This window comes from Helicoverpa armigera, chromosome 4 (genome assembly GCF_030705265.1).
Source record: "Helicoverpa armigera isolate CAAS_96S chromosome 4, ASM3070526v1, whole genome shotgun sequence".
NCBI classification, from domain to species: Eukaryota; Metazoa; Arthropoda; class Insecta; order Lepidoptera; family Noctuidae; genus Helicoverpa; species Helicoverpa armigera.
Genome location: NC_087123.1, coordinates 7,465,857 through 7,483,044, shown reverse-complemented (window position 1 = coordinate 7,483,044; position 17,188 = coordinate 7,465,857). Strand labels below are relative to the sequence as shown.

General features: G+C 36.1%; 2 protein-coding genes across 3 annotated transcripts in view; one reads left to right on the top strand and one right to left on the bottom strand.

The window, feature by feature from the left end:
- LOC110377235 (uncharacterized) overlaps window positions 1-17,188 on the bottom strand; it is a 97,898-nt gene that overhangs the window by 17,062 nt on the left and 63,648 nt on the right. For both annotated transcript variants that reach the window (XM_049847323.2, XM_049847325.2), the window contains exons 3-7: window positions 10,231-10,411; window positions 6,225-6,286; window positions 5,879-6,046; window positions 4,624-5,606; window positions 3,787-3,955 (exon numbers count right to left, since the gene is read on the bottom strand). In XM_049847323.2, the coding sequence (XP_049703280.2) occupies window positions 3,787-3,955; window positions 4,624-5,606; window positions 5,879-6,046; window positions 6,225-6,286; window positions 10,231-10,411 (1,563 nt within the window). The remainder of the gene's footprint in view (window positions 1-3,786; window positions 3,956-4,623; window positions 5,607-5,878; window positions 6,047-6,224; window positions 6,287-10,230; window positions 10,412-17,188) is intronic.
- On the top strand, window positions 12,681-16,580 carry LOC110377237 (uncharacterized). The gene is made up of 4 exons (XM_021336040.3): window positions 12,681-12,954; window positions 13,643-13,818; window positions 14,234-14,400; window positions 14,936-16,580. The coding sequence occupies exons 1-4, from the start codon at window positions 12,786-12,788 to the stop codon at window positions 15,129-15,131; spliced, it is 708 nt and encodes a 235-aa protein (XP_021191715.1). The 5' UTR covers window positions 12,681-12,785; the 3' UTR covers window positions 15,132-16,580.

Here is a 17,188-nt window from a genome sequence, read left to right as displayed (position 1 = left end):
ACACGGGCACGCTGTGTAAGAAGATAGTTAGAAGGGAACGAAATTGCCAGCACACAAAATTATTTCCAACTATGATTGAGTAATACCATTTCTAAACCTAAAATTATTACTTCAATAACCAAATAACATGTTTGCTATTTTCATTGATCACCTACTTGTAAGGTTAGGTATCTGACTAAACTCATAGTAGGTAGGTAGGTATAAATTACAATACAAACAACAGAACAACAATTACTTTAGGATTGGAATGGAACTATATCTGCCAAATTGTATTAATTGTGGTCGTGAGAATCCAATTTAGTATCCAACAATTCCCGTAAAATCCTTTACTCGGATCCACAAATCGACAAAGCTTTAGTCGACTTCGGTTAGTACCTAGATTAAATGCGACGTAACCTAACGAAATACTTCCCAAGGAGTTTGCATCATTCGGGTTTGCGCTCGTATCGCGTAAAAGCTAAGTTAGAATCAATTCTGCTTAATATGGTTCTTAGAATTTCTGTTAACGTAAGTGTTTAGGATGAATTTTCTATCTTATTAAAAAAAATAACGACCTAAGCTAATAACTTGAAACTTTTTTTGCAGATATTAGATGAGACATTTATTAACCGTCCTAACTACGTAAATAAAGGACAAACTTACCAGATTCTATGATTTTAATATAAACAATATTTTGCTGCATCTACAGACAAGTTTTCAGCAAGTGTAGTGACATGTCCGCAAAATTGCTGCAACTCATTGACCTCACCGACCACATATTGGATTCTGCGAGAGTTCGCGAAAACCACGACAGTCCGAACGTGTTTGCAGTTTTTTTCATTTATGTTTTTCTTTTGAATTGAAATATGTACGGGTACTGATATGACAGGAACGTGACATGTCATGCGCGCTTGTTTTGTTTTTACGAGATTTTATATACTGCATCCCCTGTAGCTTGAATCTGAATAATATTTTTGTCGTGACATGTAAGCTGGCACAAATCTATCGAGTATGATTGTGAGAATAGAGGATTCGTTTCATAAACTATTGATTGCTCAAAAATCCTCTGGTTTTGTAGAAAGCATGTAGGATGATTAAAATTCAGATTAGACACACGTGTCGGCGTATTTCCTCAAAAGCTTGACGGTCGCCCGAATCTAATATATCTTAACTTTTTACATTAAAATTAAAGCAAAATTAGTGAGGAAACACTGCCAAACAATAGAAACTATCCTATCCTTTCATGAAGGTTGCGTTCTAAAGGTCTAACATGTGTCGGAGTCTGTGATATGTTAATTGAAAAGGATACAAAAATGCGGCTAACCCAAGTAGTTGTAAGGTTACACGACTCTTCTATTTGAAAGGAACCATAAACTGCGAGAGGTGTCTGCGCAATTCGGTGGTCGTAACACCCTCGTCACTGTCAGGTGGTAATGCGGCGCAACGCGGCCCGCCGCACAACCAAGCAATAAATAAACTTAAACACTTTACTATCAAGCCCGCGTTTAATTGTCTTGATACTTTCACTTTAACTCTTATAAAGTTTAATCAAAGGCTGACCGGGAGACTGAGACTCTGCGAGGAGATGAATTGATTCTGGAAATCTGGAGTTCTTTAATCAAAACTTTATTAAAGAAGTGAAAGGAACTTGAATGAAACGAAATAAAAGTAAAACTAGTGGAATATGCCAAGATTTTTTCCCGAGCGTATTTCAAGCGTATCCTAACCTATTGCGAAGCTAGTGCTCCCGTTTGGCATCAAGTGGAATGCGGTCAACTCCGGTCTATTGAAAAAAAAACAAGCGAGCTTTACACGGAGCTAGGCTTAATTATGTTTTTTATTACCATCACTTTTTTTTATTATTATTAAGTACGCGTTGTTGTGTTTACGGCTCCTGATAAAATTATGATGATATTTAAATTGAAGTTTTGCTGCCTATAAAATCTTTGTTATTACGACATAATTTTAATAACCGAGATAAAATATTTTTTTTATATGTAGGTTAATGAAGTTTTGAGCTATTTTTTATATGTATATCTTTCCTTTTTTTTGGCGAAGTTACATATTTTAACGTCCTCAAGATCTTCTCAAATTGCTAAGTCTAATTGTAAAGGCACAGAGAAACTTTGCCTGTATTTCGGATTTTAAAAGTACCTAATTTATCTAAAATTGTAGACATTATCAGATGTGGCCTATTTGTACAAAGCCAAGAAACAAACGCATTCAAGTAAAACGATTTAGATAGAACACAACGGAAGTGTACAACACCATGTAACTATGCCAAAAAACGGATTATGTTACAAGAAACGAATGGTGTTCGTTACTGCGGGTGACCAAAGATGTTTCCCAGATAGGAGTTTATGTAGCGTAATGCGGCCAGCGATATAAACCCAGGAGCTGCTCTTTAAGATAGAGACGCATAAAAGTAATCTCGTCTCGTTCTCGGACCCGCTAGTCAATTTACTTTTATGTTGATGTTCCGCGCTTGTTACCATTCTATTATCGTCCGTAGCCGTTATGTCTCAATACTCACTGTAAAACGTCTTAATTGTTTGAACTGTAGTGTTCTCTAGTCATAAAATCGAATGATCGGTTTTTTATTACGAGTTGCACTAATATGCTCTTTGTTCAGCCATTGGCTAATTAAGATGACAATTTCGATAATTAATTGTACGACATTGAAGTACCAATTATGTGTGCATTATTGTATTGTCTATGTATCGACTACCTGTAACTGTAAATAAACATATCGATATGCATTCTGTTTAATAATTACTGCAGAAAAAGGACTGTATCCAGCTGAAGTATGTCTTATTATGCCAGAACATTAAAAATAATCTTTTGTTTACTAAGTCCCCAGAATCAACAATTAAATTTTCCCTCCATTCTTTAAGAATAAGGAAAAACCCGCACCGTATTGTTCAGTGAACCAAGTTATCAGCTTTACGAATTTTATCGTGACTACATTATCCGAGTTACTTTGGTTAAACCCTATATAAATATACATAGAAAGAAATCATCTTTCACAAGACAGAAGAATCATAACAGACAGTCTGAAAATACGTCTATGGTATGAAATTTGAAACACTGTATGTATTGTATACATCATGTTTCAGACACAAAGTATGACATACTAATCTTTAAACTGTATATTATCAGCATATTATATTCCTTCTATAAAAAAGCACAAAACTTACGACCTTACGAACACAAAAGGAATCGATGTCTCAAAATTTGCGGCCATGAACGTGACGTTGAACGTTATCAAAATTAATATATTAATAAGACGGCGAGAACAAGAATGATCCGTCATGGCGTGAGGTGCAATCACTCAACGCCGCCGCTGCTCTCGATATCTTCAAGGTTCTTTCTCAACTTAAATCGAGGTCATTAGCAGCTTTATAACTTAGCCCAAAGTTCACCAGTTGACAAAAGATATTTTTGCTGAATAATTTCCCAACCATTATCTATTTTATTGGGCCGCGATGAAAATTTTCAGCGTCGACATTTCAGTAGTCATTATTTAAAATTGGTTTGAGGCGAAATCAATTTTATCAACGTATGATGAATCTATTTTGGTTATTAACTTATTAAGGAATCATGTTTTTATAGTAGCAGCGCTGCATTTGAAAAACTGCTCAACAATATAGACCATGCAATATTAATTTGATAAAAACTACTTCAATGTTTGATATAACTCCCGGGCATTGAACTTACTATTTATCATGTAGGAAGGTAGATGTATGTTTCCATAATGCAGTAATCAAGAAAGCAAACTGATATGTACAAATTCATAATTGGTTTTACCTTACAAATTCCGTGGAGAAGTCGGCAGCAGCATCACTTGGTTCTTCCCAGCAGGAGGCGGTTGCATCACTCAAGAACTGCGCCTGGGCAGACCACGCGTCGCAAGCGTGCAGCACGCGCCGAAGAGCTCCCACTGTCATCCGTACTGCTGCTTTTATAAACGCCCGATCTGTATTGGTAAAGGTAAAGGAACGATAAAGGAACTGAAGCAGTTTTGAAGGGACCCCAGAATGTATACAATTATATGCCGAGTAATTTTACGATGAAGCTATGCCGTAGGTACTTTGGGATAACTACTGTGATGAAAGGCTTAATTAACCGATTAGAAAAGTATTATCAGAAATCTTTCACTCTTTCACTGGTTCGTTTTATTTCAGCTAAATACTGACGTCAGAAAGGACAAGAAATGGATAGCTTTCATAAATCTTTAAAGTGTGAATGACCTAATCGACTTAGTAGTACAAATCACATATAACCCGCCAGTGAGCCACAAGTACGCGATACAATCGCATCTCAATAACGTCACGTATCGTCAAGCTTTCAGGCTACCCCTTTATGTAGCTAGCTTTGTATATACCTACGCTAATCTCGAGGAGGATTCAATTGAACCCGCTATGACTTTTGAAGTACAAAACTTTGATCGTATCAATCTGAAGTTAATCTTCCTGAATATCGAACATAAATATCGTAACAAGTAATTCGTTGGTTTGGGAAATTATTGGATTTCACTGAATCAAAAATAAGGTTGCGATGTTTGCATTTTAATAATAGGTAGCCTGCTATTGTTTTTATTTGCAAGTGGAAAACTATGTAGTCATAATATTAAAATCTTCTTACCTATTTTCACTGGTTGTGGATGTAGAGCCAATAATCCAACCGGAAGGCTTTTGAAGATCACAGTCAAGTTATCTTTAATATTTCCTCTTTCTTTGTCAAGTATATCTTCTTTCAATCTTTTATCGTATCTTTTTTCTGTCTTGTCTTTAAAATTATGCACTGAAGACGCATGCACCTTGGGATTCATTAAGAAATCACTAATATCACTTGATAAATCTATGCTATCATTTACTCTTCTAATATCATCATTGCTATTTATATCATCTTGTCCCAATATTTCATTTTTAGCTACATTCACATCTTCTACATCTATGCTATTTACATATTTATTAAAAGATTCATTTTTCATCTCCCTATAACTATTATGTCTACTGTTATTTCTATAATGAAAGGGCATTCCCTTCGCAATTGAATTGTTTTCGATTTTAGAAGTTTCAACGCCTTTGTTATTTACATTATAATTTCTCATACTTCCCAAACTAATATTGCGAATACTATCATACGATTTACTAAAATTTAAATATAATAATTTGTTGTTTACACCGTGTGCTTCTGAATCATTCAGATGTCGACTTGTGCGACGAAATTTTGAATTTATAGAACTATTTTTTACAGAAAATCCATCACTGGTAGGTTGTTCTTCTGTTTTATCTGCTTTTATCAAAGTTTCAGCGTCTGTTTGATCGTCTATTGTATTATTGTCAGCATCGCCTCGTTTGCTGCGGTCAAAGCGTTCGTATACTAGAGCTTCATCGGTATCCCTCAGGCTTTCAATATCTTGATCGTTATCTTCGGTATATAGGGTTCTGTTGCTTATATTATGGAAGATATCAACATCTTTGGAAGCATCTAACCAGAGCCAGAAAAAGTTTCCTTCGAGCATGTTAAGACGCTTGGCCTCATCCATAACGAGCTTAGCGTAATTGACATCACATATCAAGACAACGACGCCTCGGGTCAGCCTTGATATCTCAGCAAGCCGCCTGCACAAACACAATAAATATTCATTTTCATAAATTAATAACCAACAATGCTATTAGATCAATATATTAATTCAAAAACGACGAAGTTATTAACAAAATATTTTAATAAAATTTGGCAAATTATATTTTTACAAATTAGATCGGAAAGAGGTTGTTGTGCCGATCGCAGTCTTATTTTGGTATCATGAACTTTAAATAAGAATTATTATGACAAAATAGTTATCATACATACATATCTCTGGTAGTAGGTACTATTATAACAAAATGATTACCTGAAAAGAACATGTCGTGAGAACTTTTTTGGAAGTGACAGCCATTTTGGATCTAAAGGCGGAGCAGTTACTATTGAAGACAAATCTTTCCGTAAGGACAGTGTGGTGTAAATATCTTCCTCTGCCAGCAAAGTAAAGGAGTGCCAGTGCGTGTGAAGCAATGTAGCTCTGGAAAGAAAAGAAAATGCAATATTAATAATCCATAGAATAAAGGGAGCATCTGGATCGTTTTTCGTTCTGTTTTTTTTTCTGAATACTTCTTGTAGTCTTTGTATGAACATACAGTGTTCTTAGATATGCTTCCCTAGAGTGTTATAATGTTACGCTTAGTGGCAGGTTTACCTACCTGAGTGCGTGTAAGGTTTCCCGCGCAGTTATTTCCAGTCGAATCTCTAATGGAAGCAATTCCTGCAAAGAAATAATCTCACTTAAATCTTTATTTAACACTTGTATTACCTTACGATAATAATTCAGTAACTTAACATTTCTGTAGGTACTTTCGCCACCCTCATCATGCTTCATTACGAACGCTTTATGTCATCGCGATGTAACCACGATCCATATAATTTGTATTTGAGTGCTAGTATCCTAATCATGTCGCGCTTTTTAAGGTTGTTATTAGTCCACGTCGAGTCGTAATCGGCACCAAAGTGGGTAATAAATGGCCATAATTTACCACGACGCCCGTCCTTCGTTCACGGCCCGAATACGGGATATTGTCGAGAATATCTCACCTCTGACAAAAAAGTTTTCCCTACAGAACGACGAAATATATGTCCCCACATCAGAAATATTATGCACCTCATAAAAATCTGATTTGCTCCACATGTGACAAACTTGCGCGTATCTTTATTTGTATTTGTAAGATACGTGCGGGGTTTACAACCTCATGCATTGTTTGTTTTATACAGAATTGATGTAGACTACCTTCGTGGATGAACAAGGAAATTCTATTCAAACCAGGTAAACTTATGCATAGCTAATACTTGGGTTAAGAGTTAGACCGACGCAAATTATTAATTAATTAATACCTAATAAGATTCAACATATTCCGATATCATAAAATCAATTATGCGGCTTATGACTCTTAATTTAATGAGCCTATCGAATATACGGCTGAATGTAGTGAACAATATAATCTCGCAATAGCTTATGAGAATCATACACATCATGGGACTTAATTAGAATCCAATTAATTATTCCTATCATAATTAATATTCTCCTCAACGTGTTATGAAGAGAAGGTATGTTAGAGAAGTGTTTCTACATACTAATAATTCTGCATGATAATGTCGAACTAGGGTGTGGTATGGTGTAAGTAAAATGGGTTTTATAGTCTGTGTATAATGACAACCGTAATAATATTACACAGTATTGTTTATTTGACAAAGATTTGTCTTAATGACAAAAATTATCTAGGCCTCCCAACCACCATAATTCATATAAAAAGTTCATAAAATATATATTCAACTTCTATAAATTCCTCGTAAAAGTTTGTTCCATTTTAAGTCAGTTTGTCACTAAGATGATATGGGCACTCCTGACCTCGTTAAGTGAGAGAATAACTGGATTCCGCAAGCTCTAAACGTCAACTTCAGGAAACTCTGCATAAACCCACGTCCACACACAGCTTAAACGACGGTGGCGAACTAATTTGCGTGCGCTGTCAGAGCATTTTAAAGACCAAGTTTGAATTTGCAAGTCACATCCTCTCACAATTGCGAAAGCACAATATTTTCTGAAACCAACAACGGTAATATGCGGTTTTACATTTATTTACGAGTAAATCGTATAGAAAATTTTTGTTAAGAAAATATCAAGTTGGTTGAAGATAAATGCACCGTGAAGAATAGTAACGATTTGTAGTCGTGACTTTATTCGCGCGTAACGAAGGATCCGCTTACACGCAAAAGGTGGTTCCTGGAATATTGAGAAAGAGAGATTTATGTCGAAAACTAAGTTCATTTACGGAGCTTTGCTTTTAGATCCCTAGGAGTTCAAAGAAAAGGTAAGGAAAGATATCTAATAATGTCATCAGCATATCCCATAAATAATGGCTGAACGTGTCGCGCGCACCGTCAGTCGGCGCGGTCGTCACGTAGTCGCATTATTTCACTGGCTGGTTGGCTATTCCCGACTTTATCATAGCAAGAACGATTAATAGCTATGCATAAATGGAACCGTTGGCAGTCTACTAACCGACGACACCGGCGATAGACGTGTTTTTTATGATACAGCCTTATAAGTTCTGTTTTATCGAGAGCTATTTATCATGAGTTTAGTCCTATGTCAGCTTCAGGGAAACCAAAGGATTTTTATGTGACCCAGTCGTATAATAACGTCGTAAATTATTGATGATAGGGGAATCATTGATAGCTGTTCTATAGTCGGCGCTTAAAGCTAGCGTGGAATATTTAGAGTTCGGAAATTGAAATACGCGTGGCTTTTATTCTGAAAAATCATTATCTTTTATAGTTGGGCAAGTGCCCCAATGAAGTAATGTTTAGCAACTTAAAAATAAATAAACAGCTTATAAAAATATTATTATCGAGTAACGGCGCCTGAGTAAAAATTGAAGGAGCTGACGCAGTAGCTTCAATTTCTCTGTTTAAATAAGAAGGCGTCGAGCAATGCGGCACGTTTGCCATCAAACTGTCATACTGCCATTACGGTGGAGAGGAGTAAAGCTTTGGTTTCCTAGGAAAGCGGTGCCGTCATATAGCGGCCGTAATACAGCGGTGAATGACGTCACCAGAACGTTGTCTATGTAAAGAAAATGGGGCGGTTTCCTAGAGAGCGGTAACTGACACCGTAACTTCAAAAAGCGGTGCCGCCATTTGCATGACGGCCGTCTTGACGGTGTCAGATAGTTTGGTGAACGTTTTAATGAAAGCGGTGAAGCTTTTTTAATACGTATTTGTGTTTTTTTTTTCGGAACGACGTCAAAAATTAGTTACAACTCTCGGAGCAGCAAGTACGACGAAATTTTAATAGATTTCGTTCGTAACCACGAAGCAATAAATAATATAAAAAGTAAAGATTATAGAAAAAGTCAACTAAAACAGAAATTGGTGTCGTGAAATTTGAGAAATATTAAGTTTTATTTAAATAAAAGCTTATTAAGTATGATACAACTAACAAAAAGTTTATGACGGTGTGTTAAAACGGCCGTGGAACTTTCCACATATCATCACCGTAAAGACGACCGTCTATTTGCGTTCGTAATATGACGGCCGCTATATGACGGCACCGCTTTCCTAGGAAACCCAAGCTTTATACTGCGTCGTTGAGATTGCTTATACGTAACAAAGTTTACAAGAAAAATATATGGGAAAATCTAGTAGGTACTATAAGTACTCAATAAGAATGATAAATCTATAGTTTTCTAATTATTAATCTAAATATAGCACCCTATGAGTACATATTGGTACTTAGGTAAATCATATGGAATCGAACAGAGCTAAACCACCAAATACGACTTAGTGGTTTTAAATCACAATAGCAACGCGGTGGAATATTGTTCGGTGTGTATTTACGATACTAATAACTAATTCCCCAGTGAAGCGGGTAATTACAGTAGTACCCCTCGCGGCGATTTGTTGTTGTGGGCGCGGAAAATGTTCTCTAAATGTTAACAAATGAACTGAAGGCTTCCAGTCCCTTTATATACCAACAATCTAAAGGTTTCGAGGCTTCGTGGAAGATGATGGATCGTGGATGCCTACAGCTACAACAGACATTTGATGTAGAAAAATAAATTGGAAGAAGAAACAAATGAGGTGATTTTTTTAATTGCGCTCGTGTTTGGAGTGGTCTTTGAAAAATTGAATCAATTAGATAGTCGTGATTTTGATATATAGGTTTTTGTCATTTCATAAAAACGCAGTACTTCTACCTAACATACCCAATACGTAGAACTAGTTGACCACAATTTATTTCCTACTTGCCCTAGACCTTTTTTAACTGATGTGTTTGACCGACCCAATAAATTTCCTGTCGCATTCTTTCTTGTAGCACTCCCTTCCCATGTTAATTTGAACTTCGTCCATAGTATTGTAGTGAGGAACTCACTATCGCACCAAGATCACAGGGATTCAGACTAAACTCTTCATTAACTTTTAACTTTGTATTCATTTCTTTAGATTGATTGATGGCAGATTTACTAATTATAAAAGACTAAAATGCTTCCTTTTTCAAACGTTCGATATTTAAATCAAAGTCCATTCGTCTGAGTGCCAGCACGTTTTTTTTCGGTACGGCATTTCGCAGTTCAGGATAGGAGGCCGTGTACTGCCTAACCGGACTTTTGTGCCAGCATTAAAACGTTGATATAAAACCTCCACAGTACTCACGTTGGCGATGGTATAGGAGAGATGTACGTGAGAGGGCGATGCGCGGAGCACAGGGACGCCTGCGCGCGCGGCCGCTGTCACCACGGCTGCGGCTGCGCTGCCCCCGCCGCATACAAGCAGCGCAGCCACGCGCCGCCCGTCGAGCGCAGAGCATGTGCGCTCCAACACTCGGACACCGAACCTGGGAACAATGTTGCTGGTTGACAGAAAGTATTGCTTACTTATGGATTCGTTTTTTAAATTTATCTTTTAGGTATTCTTTTTTTTAAACGACAAACAAATATCAGTTTACTACCACATAGACACCTACCAAAGAGGCCGAGCGCAGTAATGTTTTTTTTAAAAGCAGGCTTTAAGTTATAAACTAACTTTCAAATTAATATGACATGCGATTAATACCTGCAAAACTTCGACATGTACCTATTTGAATGCACGTTCTAAACTAAAATAAGCAATTAATTTGAACTGAGCTTCAGCAACGAAGATATTAAGTTCATCGATTATGATTAAAGTCCGTACATAATTCATCGGTAATTAGATTGGAACGTTGAGCATTAGCTCCATATTTCTAATATCAACAAAGTGCCTTTTATTAGTTCAAATAATGAAAATTCACTAATAACGTTAATAAAATTCAGCAATATTATATTTTGTGTAGCTACATTAAAGGTATGAATATCATTTACACGTGAATGTCCGAATTCGGATAGTGCATTCCATTTTAATTATCTTATATGCGAGTAATGACTGGAATTTAAATTTCACAAAATAGGGTGTATTCAATTTGCCAATATAAAGTGTGTGAATAATGTCGCACCTAACAATTCAGTCGAAAGCTTTCAGCATTACAAAATAAATATGTATGCCTTTTAAAGGAATAACATTACGAATTATACGAAGGATAAAAATCGAGTTGCCAATAAAACAATATTTATCTTCGTGTCGAGTGGAAGATTTGTTTCGACGGGTGCTTTAACATACATTCCTTTTTATCTTCACAATAACCCAGAATGTACAAACGAAAATAACCTCAGATACACTTTCAACAATGTTTTCCACTGAATTACCCTCAGAGGTGATTTTAGAAATCTCGTTACTCTTATTTTTTCTGAGAAAATGAATCACAAAATTGCCAACAGTTTAATAACAGAGCCCGTCTAGGGGTCACCTTTCTTAGCGTACTTTTTTGAACCCGCCTACGAAAATATATCGAAGTTTTTAAGGCTGGTCTCCGTTACGGGTCGGATAAATCGAATGAAACCCCATTTGTCAGGGAAGATTTATTTTATAATAATATATTATATTTAATCCTCCATTTCTTGTTTCATTTTAAACGTAAGTCATTTATTATAATTGAAAAGGGCTTATAGCTTGTGCGTCAAAATTTCTTCGGGGGAATTTTCGAGCACTGTAAGCAAGAGGGCATAATCTGGTGTCAATCATCGTCCTGGATGCCTGTGCTCTGCGTTAAGCCAGTAATTCATTGCCAGCGTGCCAGGAGACATATACCAACTGTATGATACAGCTACGAGGATAGAGTCTGATAAGGCTTCTTCACAATTTACTTACTTACTTACGTTTTATGTTTAAGATTTCACACGGGCTACAAGTTTTGAAACATGATTAAAATATAAAAGCCCTACAAAGAAGTCTTTGTACTGATAAAAATGAATAAAACACTACAACATTAATACCTTTTTCTGAAAACATATCTACTTTCATAAAATTTAATACGTCTAGACAGGCTGAAGATAAATCGTAGATATGTTCGTGAAATTACATTTTGAATCATTATTATTTTGAAACAAATGCTTATTGTGAAACACATTTAGTTGCAGAACATATTATCAACAATCAAAGCGTATTAAAACTTGAAGCGTGTGTTAAATCACTGTTCTTGTTGTATTCATTAATTTCAGTAACTCAAGTATTCAAAACTTAAACTATGATATTTAACAAACAAAGACGGTTGTCGCGCTGCTGTAATGTGAAACAACTTTATAATAAGACCAACAACATTGTGTGCGAGCAGTTGTCGCGGTTCACCCTTGACGTTATTCTCCACTAACAACAACTACTTGAATTTTTGATGCGCGTATGAATACCTCAGTATAGCTATAACTCAATTATAACCACAATTAGTTCTCTGAGTATCATTTACACGGATCAGAACGCCGCATTGACCTATTTGAATTAGTAATACATACAGCCTGTTCCAAACTATCTTTGATTATACCCTCACTAATTGGATAACCTCTAATTATTTTTGGCGCAGTCCAAACTAGGAAATAAAATTACTGTTTACTTGCAGATCATGACAATTGATTTGATATTTTATTTTACTTTAATTATTTATTAAAAATTAATCACCCTGTTTATATTGTTATTCAATAACTTGCAAGGCCTTGTACCACAACGTAATATAGTAACCAAAAGGGCCGCATTGTAAGTTAACTTCAGTCTCAATCCAGTCGTTCAGTGCCTCAGAAGTCGTTTTAAATTTAAAGCTTTAAAAGCGTCTTTGGATCCAGTCTTTGCTTTTGCGATATAAAGCGATGTCTACCCGCGGGTATCCTAACGTGTGGAGTAATTTCGAACGAATAGTTGAAGATGGTAGAATGCTGAAATTTGACATAGAAGACATACCAGAAAGTATGTGGAGTACAGCAGTAGAGTTTATGTTGGGCAACTACATCCGAGAGGATGTTTGGTGGAAAGCTGCTGGTAAGTTGGGTAACATATCATACAAAAACGTGCATTAGTTCAGTTTCTAACAACTAATTTGTTGCTAGCGCTGATAAGTGAATATTTTTTGCAATTACGAGAATCTCGTCTCGTGTAGCAAACGCTTTCTTACGCACAAAAATACGTTAGTCATTAGCAGTAGTATGACCCACGCCGACGCCCAATTATCTCGAGGCCGAGAAAAACCTTAAATGTGGTGTCATTAGGCACCCTTCTAACTGGTTTTCTCATCGGCCGGCTGCTGAATTTTAAGTTTGTTTAATGGCATGAGAACAACTGAATTAATTCTATTACCGACCGGTGAAACTTCGCCGTATTCCGGCAAACTGAAGCGGTTTTGACACAAAGTCACGAATCTTCTATCTATTACATTCCTAATAAATCAAAATCTAAGATTATAAAGTTAGAATTCGCCTACAAAGAAAAAGTTACTTAATGCAAAATAATGTCGACAAAGTCAATCTTGTTACACGAAATTAAATTAATAAACACGATTTCGAGTATCAGTGTCATTGAAATGAACCTCGTAACCTTATTAATTATTTTTGTAATAGCTCAAAGACAAATTGGGTCATGCTGGGATGCTATAGGTCCTGCTCGTAATTGAAGCGTTGAAATTAATAGGATATGGATAATTAATCTTGTATTAAAATGTTCGTCCTGACAGGCACAGCGCAGGATTTAGACGCAATACAAGAATACCGAGTGCTGCTGACATCGATCATTAGGCAGAAAATGAGCGTGGCGTGCTTCCTCGCTGAAGGAGACGGCTCGGGTCGCACGCTCGTCGCTGTTAACATGTGCTTGCCGCAGGAAAAGGGACGCTTCGTTGAACACAGGCCGGTAATAACGGTTGTCTTACCTCTTTTCAGCCCTGCCTATTATTACACAGTTTAAAACCGTCTTTTATTCTATATTTATTAAACAACGTGAGGGGTTCAACAATGGCCGCTATTACAAAAACTGCAAAACTTTTTGCTCTAGTTTCATATTGTTGTCTTTACTATTACGCTGTGTCTGTCATCCATTTCCTTTCATTCTGATGCCAGTACTTATTCAAAGGCGACCTAGTTTTCACCCAAACGCATCACATTATTCAGATAGCCTATCTTCAAACTAATGGATATACATTTTAATAACAGGTAGAGCTCTATTGCAGATTTTTAACGTTCTTTTGTCTTTACTTTTTAACATGTAAGTTGCTATTACCATTTTGAAAATAACGTTATACATAATGTAAAATGCTATTACTTTACAGCCCAAGTCTAAAGCGGGTTTATTATCCCTGCGAATGTTCGCCGAGGCCATGAAAGTGACAGCGATTTATGATAAATACAACGTGAACACGTACCTCATGGGAGCCGGCCTGTCTGTGGCACCCGAATACCGGGGGCTGGGAATCGCAGTAGAATTGCTCAAGGCCAGGTAATGATATACCTTAATCCTCACCCAACTGCCCGTTGGCCAGCCTATATACTGTAGCCGTAATTGCGTCCCGCCTGATGTCAGGTAGCGCGGCGAGGGCGACATTTCTAAAGGACCTTAGTAACTCTATTAAGGTCTACGAGGTAATCTACGCCCTCATATTCTGCTACTGGGGCACGTAAACGTAGATTAAAAAGGTTTCTAGGTTTCTGTGAAATTATCTACAACATTGCAGCCACATTTAACATGAAAATCGTTTATCAAGTTACTCTGAACTGTCAGAGTAAAAGCTAGAAAGTTGCAAGTTAACAAAAATACATCCCAAACAATTTGCGAACTGTGCACTCGTGTCGGGCGGGGGAGGGGCAGCGACCGCAACTGCATTCCGATGTCAATATCTACGAAATGCAATCCGTTTGAGGTCCAGCTGTACTAAATGTAGCAATGTGTACTGGCGTCCTCGATTAATATTAACCTAGTTTGCTTTCATGATGTCAAATGTTGTGTAAGCAAATATGAAATTATTTGTTTTCAGGGTAGATCTGTCAAAACATCTGGGATTCCGTGCAACAGGCGGTATATTTACAAGTGCTAAAGCACAAAGAGCAGCAGAGAAAGCTGGCATGGAGTGCCTGTACCACATCCCTTATAAGAAGTTTGGAAAACATTGCAATATAGTGTTTGATTCGGACGCAGAGGACTTGAAAATATTCGCTATCCGGACCCAATAAACACAGAAAGTTTACTAGAACCCAATTCACTTTATGAGGATACGTTTTCTTTTTTCTCTTATAGGTCGGATTTTATTGCAATTACTAGTCGTGATCTGGAGGCAAAAATAGGTATACTCCGATCTCTTTTGGAAATAATCGAGTCGTTTTATTAACTTATTCTGTTATAGATATCTTAAGGCCCGTAATGCAATGTAACCATAATATTGTAATATAAAGTTTTTAAATATATGTGTTTTATAAGCGTGAAAAATAAATGCAGTGAATAAATATTTCGCATTAACGATGAATAAAATCAAATAATTGACGACTACTCCCTTTTAAGTTTATTCTGGTTACACTTTTATTGTGTTAGTTTTAATTAAAGTTGCAGAAATGAGACCCGAGTCGTATAACTAACGACTGCAAAATTTTAAAAGCGATGCACGTTCCAGATTTATGTTATTTTTTCAGGTTCATTGAAAACCTGCCAGTAATTAATGTTCTGGTAGGTAAAGAGATATAAGACCTCCATATTAAATATTCCATACTAACTAATGCTTCATTGTGGTGATGGTAAAATGTAAAATACTATTAGAGGTATTATGGCTCCACTTCTATGAAGTAATTAGGCAAGGTATAAATTAATGTTTGTGACACAATATTGTCCATAGAAAACGACTAAAATATATTTTAAAATATAACCAAAGAAACCTCATCCTTTTGTTTTAGCAACAGAAACCTAGGTACTTCATCATTTTATTCTGTCTTTGTCAAATGAAACTCAACTTTTACGAGAATTTAAGTAAATTGAACTGAATATTCCTTGGAATTTAAATAAACTTATTGTTGCTGTTTAATTTCAATTAAGTGGTGTTAAAACCTTTAGTTCCCGTGCTATTGTTTAGAATACGTTTTATTGTACGACTTTACTCCAAGAATTATTTTCACTTGGCTTGCTGTGTGAGAAATATTCCTATCTACATTCAGGTAGAATAGAGATCTAAGTTGTAAGTCGGAGCGCAGATATACATCTTCCTCTGAGCCTTATCCCCAACCATGTTGGGGATGGCTTCCAGTCTAACCGGATCCAGTTGAGTACCAGTGCTTTACAAGAAGCGACTGTCTATATCGGAGCGCAGATATATGCGAGACACAATTGATCTTCGTTTGTTTTACCCATATGTAGCTAGCGAGAGTAAAGCAAGAGAGAGTGCAAGAGGTAAAAAATATGATAGACGGTTCTAAACACAAAACAAAACTTAATACAAGCCTGTATCCAACAAGATAATTTAATAGCCGCTATAGCTTTGAAACACAACACCCGACTAAGCCAACAGCTGAACAACATTTCATTTTAGTTTTCAAACAATTGGATGCCAACTGTTACGTGAAATAATATCGACTAAATGTAAGGCTGAGCTGTGTTATGTATCTGTATACAATTTTGAGTAAAATCTTTGTAACTAATTCAATTAAACTAATAAAATGTCAATTAAGATTATTTTCATTTATTGATGTGAAAATCAGCAATATTATCTTCATCTAGTGCCTATGTCTCCTGGATTATCAGATTCACAGTCAATTTTGTTTCTTTCATTTTCCAAATAGTATATTAATATTAATAGTATTATTTCCTAATAGTACACTTGTATTTTTGGCTTATGACAGCAAGGTTTTCAAACATTTTTTTCCGCAAAATCACGTCTTCCCCGTATTTTTCTTTCATATTTTCTGAAGATATACATCAAGCAATCGGGATGTTTTGTGAGATATTTAATTAGCTGGTACGTGACAGCAAATGATACAAATCGTAACACATATATTTGACCTACTTTATCTTCCGTGTACGAAATACTAGAAGTTAACAATGATTCAAATTTTGTGACTGTTTCCCGTTACACTGGAAACTACGAACAGTGCTGAAACACAAACACTAATCTAATTAATATAGTTTCCGTGAGTATTTCAAAAAACTTTTCAACGAATGGAAAATCCAATTTATTATTGGGTATGAATATGCGAAGAAATTAGCATTTATTTGATTCTTTCATAGTAAGAGTATAATATTTGAGTAA

Excerpts from the sequence above, each read along its gene's own strand:
- LOC110377237 (XM_021336040.3), top strand. The coding sequence starts at position 12,786 with ATGTCTACCCGCGGGTATCCTAACGTGTGGAGTAATTTCGAACGAATA. Across the intron at positions 12,955-13,642 it reads TGTTTGGTGGAAAGCTGCTG|GCACAGCGCAGGATTTAGAC; the intron begins GTAAGTTGGGTA and ends TCGTCCTGACAG. Across the intron at positions 13,819-14,233 it reads GCTTCGTTGAACACAGGCCG|CCCAAGTCTAAAGCGGGTTT; the intron begins GTAATAACGGTT and ends ATTACTTTACAG.